This window comes from Hydra vulgaris, chromosome 10 (genome assembly GCF_038396675.1).
Source record: "Hydra vulgaris chromosome 10, alternate assembly HydraT2T_AEP".
NCBI classification, from domain to species: domain Eukaryota; kingdom Metazoa; phylum Cnidaria; class Hydrozoa; order Anthoathecata; family Hydridae; genus Hydra; species Hydra vulgaris.
Window position 1 is genome coordinate 48,457,501 of NC_088929.1, and position 19,615 is coordinate 48,477,115.

The window sequence follows — 19,615 nt, forward strand, 5'->3', positions numbered from 1 at the left end:
CTTTCTATAGGGCAAAGTGTCCTAATAATGGCCGGGTCTTATTAAGAGCCAAATTTGAGTCCGATTTTATTGCATTAACTTATTTGGCCGAACAATTATCTGATTTATGAATATAATTTTGTGTTTCTCTAATATGTCTATGTTTTGTTCTAACGTTTATAAATGTTTCATTCAGTCTTGATTTTAAAGAAATCTTATTTTTATTAAAGTTAGTTTAAGTAAATATTTTATATCGTAAGTAATAATATTTGCTTTTTTCAATCAACTTTGAGACGCATTTAAAGCAATATTTTTCAGTTACCGGATTTTAGGTAAATTTTGATCTGTTGTGTAACTTTAATATCACAACGTAAACTGTTTTGTATGTCGATATACGATAGACAGAAGCATAAGTATAACCTTAACTCTCAGATTTCAAAAAGGTCTTAATAATAGCCACTCGTTTGACCAAATAAGAGCCACGGCTCCTATTTGTAACCGATGTGGATATTATTAGGGCAATAGTTTAATTTATTGTGTATATAGACAATATCATAAACTATGTTATAGTTTATATTAGACTCTGTGTATACACAATGTATATAAGTGTAGACTATATGAGGAGCCCATCTGCAAAACGCGCTAAGTTACAAAAAAAAATTTGAGTTAATTACATTTCTATATTCTATATACTGAAGTCTATTTAAATATTAGTTCTATTAAAAGGTTTTTAGTTCTTTTAGTTCTACAAAATGGCTGAATTTAGAGAAAATTTTATAGCTGTTGGAGAAAAAGCAAACAACCACCTTACCAAGGGAAAGAAAACAAAAAGAAAGGTGGTATTTATTATTTATTTCTAAATTATAGGTAATAAATCTTTTATTCAACGCAAGCTATATTTTTTTTATATCAACTCTTAGGTGTCTAATACAACGGAGAGGGCTTTAATTAATTTTTGCACTTTTTTTCCATCCATCCAAGCTTATAAAGACAACACCCACCCACCCCCCTCCTCCGTTTATTAATTTTTATTTTCTATTAACAAAAATAATGGTGGAGGCGTACTTGATTCACGTGCGATCAAAACGATGATTTATTTTTGTCGTCGTTTAATTGAATTTAATAGTTTATTTTTCTTTTATAGAAAAAGACCCAGAAGATGAGGAAGATATTATATGCAATTGTCTTGGAGAACAGGAGCGCCCTTTTTAAATTTTATAGTAAAATATTTTAGCGTTTAAAAATTATAACCATATAAAGTTTGAACCCCCCTCAATTTGAGGTTGCAAATTTTATATTGTCATTCTTTTTGAACGCTGAGAGATAATACTATGAAACTTGAAATTTATTAATGAATATAAGTCTAGTTGAAAACAGTACAAAAAACATTTCATCACATTTGGGGCAGGCAGGGAGCTAAAATTTTGGGGCTTTTTGTGTTCCCAAGCTCCAATCATCGCAATTTTTTGCAAAGCATCCTTATTTGACATAAGTATAAACTTATAAATGTTTGGAGTTTACTCCACGTCTGGAAGTTAGCTATCTCAAAGACCAAAAAAATGCTTTTGCACCCCTGTTGAGAAGACGCCCCTGTTGAGAAGATGTAATCATGTTTAATCTATTCATTGTACAGCATTTTCTTTGTTTTTAAGTTTTACAATAGTGTTTTGTTTGTTCCCACAATTTGATAATATTACCTTTTTCAATAATTCATGCAAATCGAAGTTTTTCCTTTCAAATCACTTTAATCCTTTTTAAAAACAAAAAAAATCTTCTACGAATTCAATGAAGCTTAGATTTATCTATATTTATATATAGTTTTTCGTCTACTAACTTATTTCAAAATAATCTAAGTCCATCTAACATTATCGAAATGAGCAAAGTCAATAATTTAATCAGGTTTATTTTATGATCCTAATAAATTGTATTTAATCCTATGCCCAAATTTTATTTGTATCAATATTTCAAAATCAATTTGCTCGGACTTAGCGCGTTTTGCAAATGGGCTCCTCATATGTATGTATATAAACTATATTATAGTTTATCCACAATAAATAAAACTATAGTCCTAATATTAACTATAATTATTATTTACTTTAGCGTGTATAATTACTAAATATAAACATTTTTTACTTCACAGTGTTTATTATAAGAGTTTACTATGTTTGTAATGTTTGTAAGTATTTAATTTTATAATATATAATGTTTATAAATATTTAATGGTTTGAATACTATATAATTTGTATTAAAAAAAAACAAATTATTTTTCATAATTACTAGCTACATAATAGTTTTAAAAACAAAAATGCAATTACATACTTACAGACATTACATAATACATATATACATACTATGTGAATATGTAATATAAAATATAACATTGTATATATGTATTACGTAATGTTTGTAAATATGTAATTTCATATTATGTTTTTTTTTTATATTTAATTTGATGCCCACTAAGCATACCAATGAAATTCTACCAAAATTATATCTAATTATGTTGTATTCAACGATTGTACTTATGTATGCTTTGTCTGTTGTATTGATGCATAGATATGTATGATAAGCATATTTTATGCTTGTATTATTTTATTACTTGTATTGTTATATGCTTTGTATATGTATTTGATTGTGATATCTGTGTATGTTATGATAATATATTTAGATTAGATGTAAGGTCAACTATTGTAGTTAGTATACTCTATCTTTTAGTTAATTTGAGTAATTATGGGAAAAACGATAAAAATCACAACAACAAAAAAAGAAAATGAAAAAAGAACCTGCCTCTAGTTTTAATTCGAAGTTGAACCAGAAAGTGACAAAAGTAAAGAGATTTCAGTGGTCCAACAGCAACATGAAAAATACAATTGCAGATGTTCAAAATAAGTTAATGTCGCAACGAGAAACTGCAGTACAATTTAGTATTCCTCGGTCAATGGTAATTATCTTATTGGTAAATATCTTAAGGAGGATTCAGTTCTTGGCGTCAAGCCCGGACCTAGTCCAATATTATCTACAAATTTAGAGTTAAAATTAGTTGAATATGCAGCAAAAAGAGCTGCCCTTGGATTTGGATTCGGAAAAAAACAATTTCAAAAATATGCTTCAGATTTAGCCATAAAGCACAATTTAAAGTTTAAACGTTCAACTCCTTCAGAAAAATGGTGATGCTCATTTAATCAGCGACATACAAATTTAGTTTTGCGAAAGCCTGAAGGTACTTCATCAGCTCGCCATCAATGCATGTGTGTACCAAAAGTAGAAAATATTTCTATTCACTACATAACATTTTGAGGGGGACACATGCCCTTTTAAAGCCTTCATTGATTTAGAGTATGGATGAGTCTGGGCTACAGATGGATTTTAATCCTCCAAAAATAATTGCAAAAAGAGGTACAAAACACCTTCAATCTTGCACATCTGGAAAACGTGAAACCATAACCATTATAGCTGCTGTAAATGCTGCTGGTGGTTTTTTACCTCCACATTTGATAACAAAAGGTAAAACGACAAGATCTCTTCATTCTTTTAATACTGCACTTGCCCCATCAGGCTCAAATTGGAGTTTTAGTGAAATAGGTTGGACAAAGCAAGGAATTGCATTTCTTTGGTTCACCAATTGTTTTTTGCCTAATAAAGGTAGAGATAGACCATAAATTCTCATAGTCGATGATCACGATTATCATAACTCTGTTGAGTTAATGTCTGTTTTTTTTTTTTTTTTTTTTTTTTTTGTTATTCACCTCCTCAAGGCCGATAAAGCCACTACAGATGAGGAGGTTACTTAATAGTGGTTATAACCCTCTCTCAACTCTATAACTCCGAAACACAAACCTTGACAAACAAGGCCGCTGCGCGGAGAAACAAGTTGAGCGCGGTACTACCAGGGACGTGGTGGGGATCGAACTCGGAACCTCCCGCTTATGAAGCGAGCGCTTTACCACTACACCACTACCGCATGAGTTGCAATCAAAAATAGCATTCATATTGTGGAAATGCCAGCACATTGTTACCATTGGCTCCAGCCTCTAGATCGCACAGTTTTTGGTCCTCTTAAAACATATTATAATCAAACATGTCAGGAATTAATGAATGAATATCCTGGAGTTACTGTTGACAAGTCAAATTTTTGTGGGCTTTTTAAGAAAGCCTGGGATCAAGCCCTCACAGCTGACAAAATTATTTCAGGGTTTCGATCATGTGGCATTTATCCATGTAATCCGTCTGCTGTTCCAAGCACAGCTTACTTACCTAATTCTGTCTATTCCATAGAACAGCTACTTGACAAAAATGATCTGATTGAATCAAGTCTGCACCCAATCAAAACTGACACTAGAATAACAAGATTCGAAAATGCAATAGAAGAGGAAGTGGATTTTGAAGTAGAATTAGGCACAAATAAACCTGAAAGCATGTCTGAATGTAAAATAGATAATAATTGGGTAAGCTTCGATAATAATACTGCTTCTTTGATATGGGATACCCATTTAACTCATGAGCAGTTAACAACTTTCAACTTCTGTATTCAAAATGGCTACGACATCCGAGATCTTTTGTATAAATTATATAAAGAATTCAAACTGAAACAGATTTCATGTACAAATCTCATTTTAGAAACAGATGACTCTGTTCCAATTCCAAATGAATCCATAGATCCTATTCCAGTTTTAAATAAAACCAATGTTCAGCCAATTCCTGTTCCAAATTAAACGACTGGACAGTTTACTTTTTTTTCTCCAATAAAACCACTGATCATTGTAATCAGATGCCAATTGAAACCATTGTTCAGCCTAGTCTAACACCAATTATTTTGTGTACAAAGCATTCAACTAATGATAGTGACATTTATATTTTGCCTTATCCAAAGATATATACTACCAAGGCAAAAGAAAATCGAAAAAAGCTTCAAAAATATTTTGAATTAACTTCTCAAGAAGCAAAACAATCTAAATTAAACAATGAGGTAAAAAAAAAAAGAAAAAGAGATTTGCAGCAGCTAAAGAGAAAAAATTGAAAAAGCAAAAAGAAAAGCACAACAAAAACAAGAGAAAGAGATTCAAAAGTTATCTAAAGAAGCTAACTTAGTTAAAATGAGAAAGGTTAGTTTAATTCCAAAAATATTAAAAGTCAATATTTATTTATATAATCAAAAAATCTGTACTAAAATACCTGAAAATAAAACTCTATCATTAGTAATATTGGTGAGCTATTTAAATAGATTATCAATAGTTCATTATCAAAACTTCTCAATATATTATTGTAAAGTTTATTGTCCATATATTGAAAATTGCATTATTATATGCTGGTTGAAATCTTATAACAGCTATGTGCTAAAGCTATATTTTATTTAAAATTTATTCTATGCTTGATTTTATATTGAAGTAATTAAAAAGTTACTTATTGTTCGACTGTCTTAATTTGAATAACAAATAAATATTGTTTAAGTTTTTTTGTTTATTATCAATCAAAATAATATTTTTAAGCAAAGTATAGAATATTTTACTTTTAAAAAATTAATCTTGGTTTGTAGTACTATAAAGTAGATTTAAGTTCATTATTAGGCTTTATTCGTCTGTCTGGATAATACTTTTCAATATATAAGCATTTTTAGATATGTCGATTTAAGGTAATATAAGTGGCTCATAATAGGTGCTATTTTCTAATTTACTAGCTACTACTTGATCTACCCGGCCATTAATTGGTAAACAGTTAAAATCTCTGTTTAAATAGATTTTTCTCTGAATTAAGCATGTTTTAAAACTAAAAAAAGTTCTCATAAGGTGTAGGCGTTAATCATTAATAAAACAGTAAAAGAAAAAATATTTACTGTTACATTAAGGCATCCTTCACGGCTATCTTTAAGAAATTTTTGGCCATTAATTGGTCACTTTGACTAACTCACTCAAATTAACTAACTAACTCAAATTAAATTTGCAAAAAAAAAAATTCATTCACGAAAAAATTGTAGTTTTTTAATTTAATTTATCAAAACGGAAACTGGATTCGAAAGAAGATCGGAAAAGAACTGTTTAAAATATGTTGTCTTAGGTCTATAGTTCATGCTCTCTTATAGCAACCTTGAATTATTTTTAGTAACCTTAAATTTGGTTTTAGTAAAGAATTATCCTAACTAGTTGATTGTTTGGGTCCATCATAAACCAACGCACAAAACCATGGAATTCGAGCAAACTTTGTTTTAGTGGATTTTCAGTAGACTTATATAGGCATTTTGAGCGGTTCATTGGAGTTTTGTACATCGGTTAATTAGTGGACCATTAGTGATAACCGCTGTAAATGGCTAACTGATATCAGATGACTAGCAACTATTTCGGAAAGTTATCATGGTAACTTTCCGACACGGTAATTAGGCTAAATTAGGTAATTAGGTTAGGGCTAAAATTAGGAATAGTAATAATATGATGTCTGCGCTTCTTACAAAGGTGTTATTTTTTTAATTGGTAACATAGCACTCGTAAAAATATCTGCAAATTCAAAAACCAAGTTTTGGAATTTGCAGATATTTTTACGAGTGCTATGTTACCAAATTATACATAAGTGCCATTATGAAATTGCACTTAAAAAATTTTTTTTTTCATCTTGTTGCTATGGATATCTAATTTTGCTTAGCAACAACAAACTTTTATTAGTTGCATATGTTTTGTTTGTGGTATATACACTATTTAGCACGTGCTTTATTATAAGTTCCTCGCTTTATTCATCGCTCGCGGAAAACAAAACTATTTTAAGTTTAATACGATTAAATTGTATAAACGTGCTTTTACACGTTGTTAGATAAACTTGTTTTCCTGTAAAAAAATATTCTAGCTTACCTAATTAGTTTTTCTAATTAGCAATTTAGTGAGCCTCAACAAAATTTTTCAAATTTGTATGGGTATTATCGTTCCCATGGGTATTATCGTTCCACAATCACTGAAAATCTTTGACAATATATAATACAAGTAGTAAAAGCTGAGTTAGTGGTAGGCCTATAAGTTTAAAAATACATGATACTTATGCACAATAAAATTTTGGTGAAATTGCAATAGAAGTTTTAAGGAGTCGTACAACACCATTTGGAATGTTTTCTTTTTTTAGGGTGCTTTGGTGATGGTAAAGCACTGATTACTGGATCGGATGAGCACATAAAATGGTCTTTGTTTGTCTTTGAACGCGAACACTTCCGCAAAATTTTAATTTTTTTTTGTTATTTACAAGATTCTATACAAGCTCTGCGGCACGAGGTACCAGACATAAAGTCGTATAAATAGCTGTGCTGTTTTTAAGCAACAGTCTTTTAATTCATGAGCATCAATCATAGAACCAGATAAAAAAGTAAACATCACAACCTTTTAAATAAATGCATATTAACATCGGTATGCCGTTTGTTCAGCATTTCTAAAGAAACGTTTAGCAGTATTGTCATTATTTGATGATCGAGAACCTCCAAACCTAGGGATATCAATCATCAGCCCAATTTCATTTCTAAACCTAGATTGTATTAAATTTTTTTCAGCTTTAATTTTTTTTTTTCTGCATCTGACCTTGATGCCCATTTCTTTACTTCAGCTTTGTTGCTGACTTTTAACCAATACTCCATGCAACGAATGAAAGCATGAGGTGTTGACTAGCTATACTTCGATCCGGTATAGTTAATGGCAAACTGCTATTAACTTCCTAATAAACTTTGCATCGGTTTGTTTACTTCGAGTCCATCTCTTACCATAGTCAGAAATAAATAAACAAAATTGACTCTCAAACTTTTTGCCTTGAAACTTCAAATCTTGTTCTTTGATAAGTTGTACACAAGTATACTGTTCTTTTTTATGTATTGATAGACTGTCGAGTCTAATAAATTGATTAATTTCGTTTTTTGTGACACTCATTAAGCCCAAATAAAAACAGCAGTTTAACATCTAAAATGAGTAACCGCAACCAAACCAGCTAAAGTAGATTATTAAATCCATTTGATTTGACAAGCGCTAAATTCATAAGAACAAAATTTAAATTACGATATATATATATATATATATATATATATATATATATATATATATATATATATATATATATATATATATATATATATATATATATGTATATATATATATATATATATATATATATATATATATATATATAGTATATATATATATATATATATATATATATATATATATAAATATATATATATATATATATATATATATATATATATATATATATATATATATATATATATATATATATATATGTTTAGTATGAGACGGTATATATATATTTTTTTTTAAATTTTGTGCAAATAAAACTTTTTAAGCGTAATTACAGATTTTGTGAGGTAAAAGAAGAGTTCATATGTGAAAGAAAACCAAAGTTGCGCTTTGTGGCAGCCCGATTTATGAAATTATTAAAGCAAACATATATAAACTTCAAAATATCTGAGTATAAAAACAAGATGTATTAATAAAAAAAATAATTTGTCAATTAAAAGCAAAAGTTAGACAATAAAATATGTCATCTTAGGCATATATAAAGTTGCAATAAATATATTAATTACTTACCGAATTTAGTCAAACAACTTTTAAAATCCAGATAATATATAGAGCTAAAATATAATATTTTAAAAAGCGCTATATTTTATTTAAATGTTAACTATTTTTATCGATTTTTTAAGCAACATTTTTCTCTTCATTTTTTTTTTTTTTTTTAATTTACATTCGCGTCTACCACATCACAGTAAATTCATTAAAACTTTAATTGTATATTAACGGTTTTAAATTGTTTTATAATATCTATATAATGGTTTAAAATTATTATGAAGTCAAAATTCTGACTTTTTTTTGATTTTTATGCTTTTGTCCAGACTGTCTACGTCAAAAAGTCTCGATTAGATTGTGTACGTTGAAAAGTCTCGATTAGATCATGTACTTTCGAAAAGGAACAATAGAAGACGATTAAGTAAAAAAATAAAATAAGCAATAAATATGCTTTAAAATTTTTTTAAATTTTTTAAAAAGTTTTTCTAAAAGTCGTCACTGCAGCTTGCCGGTTAGTAAAAATAAGAGTTGAACCAGCGACAGCGGCTCGCGGCATTGAATAAGTTAAACATGGTTTTAGATCGGCAAGATTGGCAAAATCGGCACAGTTTTTTCGATTGTAAAAGGATCTTTGAAAATCTTTGGTACATAAGATTTTGTTATTGTTTTTATTTTTTATTGAGCCGTACAAATATTTTAAACTCGTTCCAGATTACTTATTACCTGCTACTTGCAGAAATAGCAAAATAATAACAAATAAAGTTTCAAATAAAAAAGACAAATAAAAATTTAAAACAATAATTAAAAAAAAAGTTTATTTTCTTATTTATATTGTTTTAGGTGCCCTAAGAAGACCATACGGTCTTATCTCTTGTTTATGCTTCCTTACCGATGACGCAAAGTATGTTCAGAACTCGCTTTGAACCCTGGATTTCTTTTTTCTTAAGCAAGCGCTCTAACCACAGCGCCACGGCTGCTAAATTTTTAAATCTATAAGTTTGATAAAGTTAAGAAGTAATAATTAAAGTTATTTTTAAAATATATCAACAAATTATTATCAAACCTAAATAATTAAAAAGTTACAAATATTACAAATGAATAATTAAAAATTCATAAATATTTAAAAACATATAAATAATTAAAAATTTATAAATAAAAGAAAAAACAAATTTAAACAAAAAAAAGGAATCATTTTAATTAATATTAAAGTTTTAATTGGTTTTTTTACTTTTTTTAATAGAAAGACCTATGTGTTTGATTTTAACTACAAACACTCGCACTCGGTTACCGTTAAATTTTGTAACCGTACAAGTTTGAAAACATTTTTGCCAGAAGAACGATCATAAATTAGAGCTGTTCCTGGCGATAACTTTGAAGGGGCACAGCAAGGGTGTTTTACTTCATGGTTTTTAAGCACATCCGCGTATAAAGTTTGTAATATTGAATGGGCAGTTTTTTTAATGTAGCATTGTCCTTTACATTGATTAATAATAAAATGGTCAGGGAATAAAAATAAATTATTCCAACCAACTTTTTTTAAAGGTACAATTAATTGCTGAACGCCACATATATTTTTATAATTGTAATTAATTTCTCTTCGTCTTCTTCTCTTTGCAACGATCGTTGTCTGCGATACGATTATAGCGCTTTTCTCCCTTGGCTCCCAAATTTTTATATTTTTTTTTAAGAGCGAAGTTAACGACAACTCTCTTTTTTCTTTAGTGAACGTAACCAAGAAAGGTTTGTGTTTTTCTGAGTTAAAATTTACAAACGTGTTGGTTCCATAAAGTTTTTGAATTGAAATGGTAAGTCCTTTGTTTTGATTTTTATTATAAATCCAGTTTTGCACAACTTCTGTTAGTGGGTAAATTTGCCAGCCGTAACTATTTGAGCTAATTATATTTGCACTTACAGTTTTATTGCTAAATAAATTTACAATGTTTACCTGTAAAACGCTTCTAAGAAGTTTACGACTTGCGTTTTTAAATAATCTTAATTCTGCTCTTTTTAAACTTTCATTAAAGCTTATGATATCTGATACGTCAAATAAATAATTATGATCTCCGTTTTCTGATTCTGCTTCTAAAATACAAATGAAATTAAAATAATTAACATAACTCTTCAATAAAATAGTAAAAAATGACAATTGAAGTCGATAAAATATCAATTTTTGTCGAAAAAATATCACATTTTGTAGAAAGAATAAAAGGTTAATAATAAAATAAAGTTTAATGATAAAAATTAATAAAAAAATAGACTAAATTCGATATTTTATCTACTAAAATCAAATCAGTGTTGCCGAAAATTTCTATACATGAAAATGCCATTATAACTTAATTGTGTACATTTATTAAAATGATATGTAAATCACACAAAATGGAAATTAAATGTAACTTATTTTAGAGTAAATACTTTTCAAAATGCCAAGCGTTCTAATGCCACAATAAAGTGAACCAGAATTCTTCCAAAATAATGCCAAATTGGCATTCTATAGTTCCCATCTATTAACACTGATTCCAATCGTATTTATTTCGTCAAAATTTTTCACATTTTATGCTAATCTATCTATTTCAATAACTTGTTTTATTTGTTTATTTAATAATTATTCCATTTAAATAAAAGTTAATAAGATGTCAAAATATAGAGATTATATTATTATTATTTTTACATTATTGTTAATATTATTATTATTATTATTATTATTATTAGAACTTTAGAACTATTATTATTAGAAGTTCTAATAATAATATTAATAGTAACAATAATAACAATAATAACAATAATGTAAAAATAATAATATAGTCTCTATATTTTGACATCGTATTTTCATTTTTTATTTTTAGTTATTCAGGTGACCCATGAAGACCTAACGGTCTTGTCACAGAGCACCGCGGAGGTGTGTTTTACCTGGAAGTTTACGTCTCCTTTCCAAACGTGACGCGAAAATATGTCTAGAGCTCGTTTTGAACCTGGGTCTCCTGCTTTCAAAGCAAGCGCTCTAACCACTGCGCCACGACTACTGTTAACATTCATTTTAATGGAATAATTATAGTGTCAAACATTTGTTAAACCACGTCCAGTATTTTTACAGTAATTAATATATGGTAGAAAGTTGGTAATTATTATCTTAATTTTAGTTACTGATAATTGCCAACTATGTCAGATTTAGTATAAATAACGCTGTTTTCTTAATAAGAATATATAAAAACAAGTTACAAAAAATGCGTTGAGTTGATCTTCCTTAGTCAGTTAAATACAAAAAAATATTCACAACAATGGAAAAATGATAAAACAAAAAAATACATATTTTTTTTAAAAAGAACAAAAATTTAATTAGTCCAGTCGCACACAGAAGAAACGTTTATTTTTTTTGATTTTACATCTTTTATTTCCTATGAAACCTCCTTAAAGAAGTTGTTAGTGAAAAAATTTTGATTACTCTGAAAAAATATCAGATATCTGAAAACATAAAGAGGATCGAAATGAAAATGTGGTGCAAGATATTTAAATCTCAGTTCAAAGGAAACCTTGATTGAAAACATGGAATAAAAATTCCAAAGAACAAAAATAATGCAAATATCTCTTCGACAAAAGCAGCACCCAAAATTTCACTTTTTTCCAAATAGAGTTAATGGGAAAAATTCTCTTAAAATTGGCAGCATTGGATGGATTTAGTTTTAGTGAACAAAATTGTCAGCAATTACATAAAAAGGTATGATTTTTCAAAAAAACCACATAAAATCAGTTTCAGTTGGTAAAAAACTATTCTGTGAGGGTCCCAGATTTGGATTTGAATATAACTGATTGTTTTTTCAATGATGATTGATTTTAGAAAAACTGTTCTTAATGAAAATCTTAATTTAGTTTAGTGGAGCAAGATGAAACAGCTTACGGCAATAATTTTGCAGTTATTCAAAATCATGTTTGATTTTGAATTGGAATTGTTTTGGCTGACATTTCTTAAAAATCTCATTTGCTCTGAAGAAGAAGCACTTTGCTAGAAAGATGCCACACTTTTAATTGCAGAGAGAACTTTCATGTTTCTTATAATAAACTAAAACAGAATAAATCAAATCTTTACATCTTATATAATTTAATTCAAGATGCAATAATAAAAAATAGAATTATTTAATGATGCAATGATAAAGCAATTTAAGTTTTATTATTCAGAATAAAGACCATAATGCAATTGGATGAGTATAAACAAATATCTGTCCATTTCACAATGTCGTCATGAGATTAAAGAGCATGAAATTTTTAACATGCTATTGGAAAATATTCTTTACAAAGTTGTCAAATCCTCACTTTTTCGGCTTTCAAAGATGAGTTATTATTTGATAAGCAAATCTTTGAAGCCACAAGCATAGCAAAAAGTGCTCTTAAAGTAATCCTCCAACAATTGGGGGGGGGGGGGATTACTTTAAGAGCACTTTTTTATTTAGACACTTACTATTTACAGCTGCTTATATTTATTTATAAGATTATTTGTTATAAATATTGGGCGATTAAGTGACAACTTGCTTGACACTCCTGAAAATCTGTTTTTTGAAAAGTAAATTTAAATTGATGTTTATTAGACTTTTATTTATTACAATGCATAATTAATGCAAGAGAATCAAGTTATATTATCGTTTAATAAAAATTACATTTTATTATAATTTATCATTTTTTACCAATAACCAGTAAATTGCTTATTTGGAATTAGTAAAGAAAAGAAAATTTATATGAAAAGAAATTATACAATATGGTACAATATTTATAAAGAAAGAAATTAAAAATTAAGCTTAACTCTTCACAATGTAACGGTACATTTAAAAGCCTGTAAAAGCTCAACCCTAGTTTATACATAAGTATAATGTTCTTTTTTCTCTTAAATCTTATTTTACAATTAATTTTTTACTGTATCTACTTTTTGATGAATATTATTTAAAAATATATTGGTTTGTTATTTATGTTTATTAAATTGAGCTACATAGATTTAAAAGACGTCGTTTTTGTAATAAATTTATATTTAAAAAACTACAAAAGTTATGATTGCAATTTTTTTTAATTATTTAAATAATTTGTTTTTTTATCAGAATCTTCAAGATATTCCAACTTCTACGCTAAAAAGATTTCAAATCGAATTTCGAAATGGTGAGGATTTTCTCATGGACATATGAAAAGAAGGTGGTTGCGGTACACCTAATGACGGTAATAACTCGCAAAAAACATTTTAAAATTACCAGATTTTCAGCAAAATTACCGGGGGTTGATATTGAATTGATTCTTTACTATCTTTAGCGTTTTAAACTCCGATGTAAAGATGTATATTGTTTCCACTAACTGGTTTTTTATGCAAATTCAAACATAAACTGCTGTTCTGCAGCGTTCAAGTCATGTCAAATATTCATCTGCAATTACTTTTTGGATTTTGTTCAAAAGATCCAGCTGAAAAAAGAATAAAAGAGTCTAGGAAATACTCCATAAAAATGAGGCAAGGAATTGCAAACCGAGATGTCTTAAATAAATGTATAGAAACAAGTGATCCCGTTATTTCTAACAAGTGTTTCGGAATATTGATAAAGAAGAAGAGACCAAAAGAAGAAAGGAAGAAGAATAATGATTTTCATTTGTCTGACTATTGCTATGACTACAAGTATAAATAACGACTTTATTTTTATGTAAATTTAAGTTTTCGTTTAATCATAATAATTTATTTTTAGATAATATAAGCAGTATAATTAAAAAAAAAAAAGCTTTAAAATGTTTTGAAAAGTTTTGAACTATGGCCACTTTTTTGAGGTTTTACACCACTGTGATGTGGGGTGAATTGAGACACCAATTGTTTTAGATAGTTGTCTCGATTGTACTCATGATTGGGTTTAATAAGGATGTTAAAGATTTTTTTAAATGTGTGTATATACCTAAATGCAGTGTATTCTGAATCATTTCTAAAAAAAGTTGATGCAGGTACCACAGTTTATGGTTTTAACAAAAGGGGAACTGTCACCATTCCCGTGAGTCAACATTAAATTTCAAAAATCTCTACGTTTAAGAATTGGTTGAATCGTACATCCTATTATTTGAGAACAGTTGAATGGTGATTTGTTCCCCATTATCCTCGTTTTATGCAGGACGCAGAAATGTTTCAAGACATTCTTCGGAGTACATAACTTGATCAACTCGGCTAAGATACAAATTCCGCTTCTTTCCTGAGTTCTAGGCCCACATTCACAACTATCTTAATTCACCCCAATATTGGATATTTAAATCAATTAAAATATATTAGTTAACTTTGATGTATGTTCTGTAATTTCTCACAACTTTATCAAATTGTTTATGCAACAATTTGGTTAAACTTCAGGATTATACCTTCAGCGCTCCTTGACGCCAAAAAAAAGTTTTTTCTTATTTTTTCACATTTTTAGGATTATTTTTTTAAACATGATTTACTGCAAAAGGTAATGTCACAATCAAATCAAAATGTTACATGTTATGGGCCTTAGTAATACTTCCATTTTACGGTACCTGTTTTTTTGAGATGTTTTGAAAGAACTAAATAAGATCAAAACAGAAAATCAAATAGTTTAACTGTTCAAATTGTTATATGTAATAAAATATGTGATACCCGGCGGGCACAGGCTTCCGTGAAACGTCTATACGACGTTTTATGGACGTCAAAAGTCGGAAGGACGTCCTTGTCCATAGGATGTTTAGTGTCCGCTGGGACAACAATAATTTAATCATATAAAAGTTTAACAGTTTTTTTGTTGACATGGTCCCGAATCTGGTTTAAAAGTTTATTTTCCGAACAACTCATATAAAACTTTTCCAATTAATGTCAACAACAAACTAATATTTAAAGAACTAAAAATTGGTAAATCGAAAATGCAAAAAACTCTCTTAAAATAAGCCTTCAGGTTTAGATAAATAGTAATAAGTTATAAAGTCTCCAGGTTTGTAATGAAATTTTTAGTAATGTCTAATTCAAAACAAGTTCTTAAATACAAAACAATTTGCAACACTTAACTGAACATGCAATTCTTGATTTAGTTAATAGCATAAGTGATTCTTTTGATAAAAAGCAACATCTAATCATACATTTATAAATCTATCCAAAACATTTGACACACATAATCATTACATCTTACTAAAAAATTAAAAGAAAAATACGAGATAAAAAAGACAACCATTGATTGGTTTAAAGGTTACCTGTGCAACAGACACCAATGTGCTATTTTGAATGATAATAAATATCTAAATTAACTAAAAATAAAATGCGGATTTTCCCATGGCTTCATTCTTGGTCCTATTTTATTTCAAACTTATATTAACGAACTTCTACAATCCTTTAAAAAACTTGATGCAATAATGTTTTCTGATTACACAAATTTATTTTATTCATCATAATCAATCTAAAAACCCTATGAATATGTGAAAGATAACCTTAAAAACCAAAATATCTGGTAGAGCAAATAAATTATCTTTAAATATGCACAAATAAAATACATCTTATTTCACTCCAACCAGTAAAAATATTACACACCAAGCATGCTACCATTACTAATAACTGGTAACATCAAAATCAAAACTGAAGCAATTAAATTTCTTGAGATAATTATTGATGAGAAAATTGCTCGGAAAGCAATATTGATGATTTTTCTAGATTATATAATCTTATTTCTTTTAAAATAAAAAAGAAAAAAATGTCTAACAATAATCTTGTCGATATGTACTAAATATAAAAGTAAAACTAAAAGAAAATAATATTAATCAAAAAAAAAGTAAAATAAAATAATTAAGTAAATAGAATTAACAACAATACTTTTTAAATTACCACTGTATGGTAGACAAAATGTTTGTGTGGTACTTTTTCAGTAATTTTTTACATATAAATAAAATGGAGATATTTTTATATAAAAGATATATTATTATAAACAGTATGTAAATACTAAAATATAAAATGTTTGCATAGTATATATATATGTATATATATATATATATATATACATATATATATATATATATATATATATATATATATATATATATATATATATATATATATATAGAGAGAGAGAGAGAGAGAGAGAGAGAGAGAGAGAGAGAGAGAGAGAGAGAGAGAGAGAGAGAGAGAGAGAGTTTTTGATTAAATAGAGAAATATATTAATAAAAACGACAAAATTTTTCGTCATGGGTTTTAAACAGAACATAATTCGAAACTAAAATAAAATTTTGTTGCAATATCATAAAATATATTGAAGTTAATATAAGATAATTTACAAGTTAGCAAAGCAATTATGAATAGAGAATTTATAATTATATATAATAGAATAGAGAATTTATAACTATATATAATAGAATAGAGAATTTATAATTATATATAATAGAATAGAGAATTTATAATTATATATAATAGAATAGAGAATTTATAATTATATATAATAGAATAGAGAATTTATAATTATATATAATAGAATAGAGAATTTATAATTATATATAATAGAATAGTGCAAATGTTTTAAATGCGATAGCACAACGCTTGATTGTTTCTACAAAGTTCTTGTTCAAAGATCAGAGGTAGAACTTTTGACTCACAATCAGAGGTTCGAGTTTCAAATCCACCCTACGCCTCCGGAAGTACTACACTCACCTTATATTTTAGTGCAGCGCCCATATTTAAGAAGATTTGTCTTTGAGTCTAAGGTTGAGAGAAAGTTTCAAATTAAAAAAGATGAATTCTCCTCGACTATAGTGACCACTCTCTAGAATTTTAAATGTAATATTCACCCTGGTGATTTTATTTTTAAACTGAGTAAAAAATATTTGTATAGTTAGTATTTATTAAAAAAAAAATTTAAGTTCATGTTTATTTTATCTTAAGATTGATTACCCAAACTCGATTACTATAATAAGCAAATTTTATATAACAAAATTTGTAAAACCACGTGGTAAAAGTACTATTTACTATAAGTAATATTTTAATATTGAGTGTTATGAATCGCTTTCTTTTAGTAAAAAAAAAGACCTTAGTTTTTTTGTTTTTTTTTTTAAAAAAAAATGAGCTTTGGAGGTTCCTTCCAAAAATGTTGGCTGCAAACCAACAAATACCAATAAAAGTGATTTTTTTTGAAAATTAAGTCAATCTTGTTTTCAGAAAATTATAGTTTTGAAAATAATAATTTTATTTTATATCAGTTTTTTGTTAAAAAAAAGTGATATGTACCTAGTTATTTATTTGCAAACTATGCATCAAAACAAGGGGTTTTAACGGGAAAAAAAGGTAATATTTTTTTATAGTTTTAATTTTGAATAAAGATCATAAAAATTTGCATTTACTTCTGCATCTATTGATCAAGGCCGTTCCGAACGAGGGGTGTTGGGGTTTCCCCCTCCCCCAAGCTGTTGTATAAGCATTTAAGTTAGCACATTTAGCAAGTTTTGAACTATAGTTGGCAAATTGCAAATATTGAGGACTTTTTTTTTTTGTGCCTCTAGTTGGAAAAAAATACATACAACACCCTCCTTCCCCCATGAGAGACCACTTCAAGACGGCCCTGCTATTGACATATTTCTGAAAAAAAACATACACTGATATTTAGATTAAACAAAATATTTGGGTCCGAGTGAAACCTCAAGAACTCATCTAAATCCAAAAATATTTTTTATTATCCTGTTATAACTAATTCACCACTCGCGTCTCAGGAATGTCTATTTTAAAACGTTTTTTTATTTTTGCTATGAAAATTGTTCCAACAATTCAAAAGATAACAACCTTGAGCTAATCTTGTGTTTCACACCAAAGCTGGTAACTAATCTAAAGTTAATAAACGTAGTATCGTATTTTAATGTTTATTTTCAAACTTTTTTTTCGCTATGAAAATTGCTTCACTCTTTTAAGTATATTTTTAATCTTACTGAATAATCTTACTATATTATTATTATAATTATTATTATCATAGTCATTTTTACAATAAAAGTTTGAATTTGTAGAAATTAACAATATGGGTCAAACAAGTCTCGGTTATAGTAGAATGACGCAAGGAGGAATGATTATATTTGAATATAAATGTTTTTAAACATATATATATATATATATATATATATATATATATATATATATATATATATATATATATATATATATATATATATATATATATATTAACATTATTATTATTTTTTCTTTACGTTTTAAACTTACTCAGGTTGTAGTAACAGCGTACAACATTTCCATTGTGCAAAAGATGTTCTGAAGTTTTAAAAACAGATAAACGTTTGTACAACTCGCGTAGATACTGAGGGATATTTTCATCATAAATGCCTAAGTTATTTGTAATCGATTTGCTTTTTTCATTTTTTTCATTTGCTATAGTGTGACCTAATAAAAATCCGATAAAATTAAATGCAAAAAGTTTACAAATGTTAGCTTTATAGTTGATTGACGCCATATTGATACAACAGTTTTTTTTTATTGAAATTGTTCTTGTTAACTTTAACCAGTTTTTTCACTTTATAAATTACCTTCCTTTTATTTTAAACAAGTTTAAATAAATATTATCTGATTTATTTTACATCATTTCACAAAAATAAAAATCTTTTTTCAGATGTTTTGTGTTATCTTAATCCAATTTAATGAATTAGAAGTGCAAAAAACAGGTTTTGTAAAATTTATGGTAAGATAGCAGTATCACAACATTTTGAATTGTCAAAAGCAATTTTTTTTTTTAATTTTTAAATTTTAACAATGCTTCATATTGTTTTTCAAATATTTTTTTTTTCAAGTGAAAATATTTTTTCACTTTGATCATTGATCACTGTTTTTTATGTTTTCATAAAATTTCAAGGTTAAAAAAAAGGACACAATAAAATGTATTTTTAATTTGTTCAAGTATTTAAGACAAAGGCACCTTTATTTAATAAGTCTTAAGTCAATGGCGTCAGTATTTATATCAATGCCATCATCTCCAATTTAGCTATTTTATTGCCTGATCGAAATTTGCGTTGGCCTAATATGTTTATTTTTTAGTGGTTAGAAACACTAATTTAATTTTGCGTCTGACGCGCAAGTTTTTTATTTCGTTATTTACAAATAAGTCTACTCACAAAAGAAATTA

General features: G+C 27.4%; 1 protein-coding gene across 1 annotated transcript; it reads right to left on the reverse strand.

Moving 5' to 3' along the window:
- Positions 1-9,717: 9,717 nt before the first annotated feature.
- On the reverse strand, positions 9,718-19,048 carry LOC136086628 (protein DVR-1 homolog). Its single transcript, XM_065808843.1, has 2 exons — positions 18,703-19,048; positions 9,718-10,598 (listed from the first exon to the last, which is right to left on the reverse strand). Exons 1-2 carry the CDS (start codon positions 18,947-18,949, stop codon positions 9,781-9,783), a joined length of 1,065 nt encoding a protein of 354 aa, XP_065664915.1. The 5' UTR covers positions 18,950-19,048; the 3' UTR covers positions 9,718-9,780.
- Between the last annotated feature and the right edge of the window lie 567 nt (positions 19,049-19,615).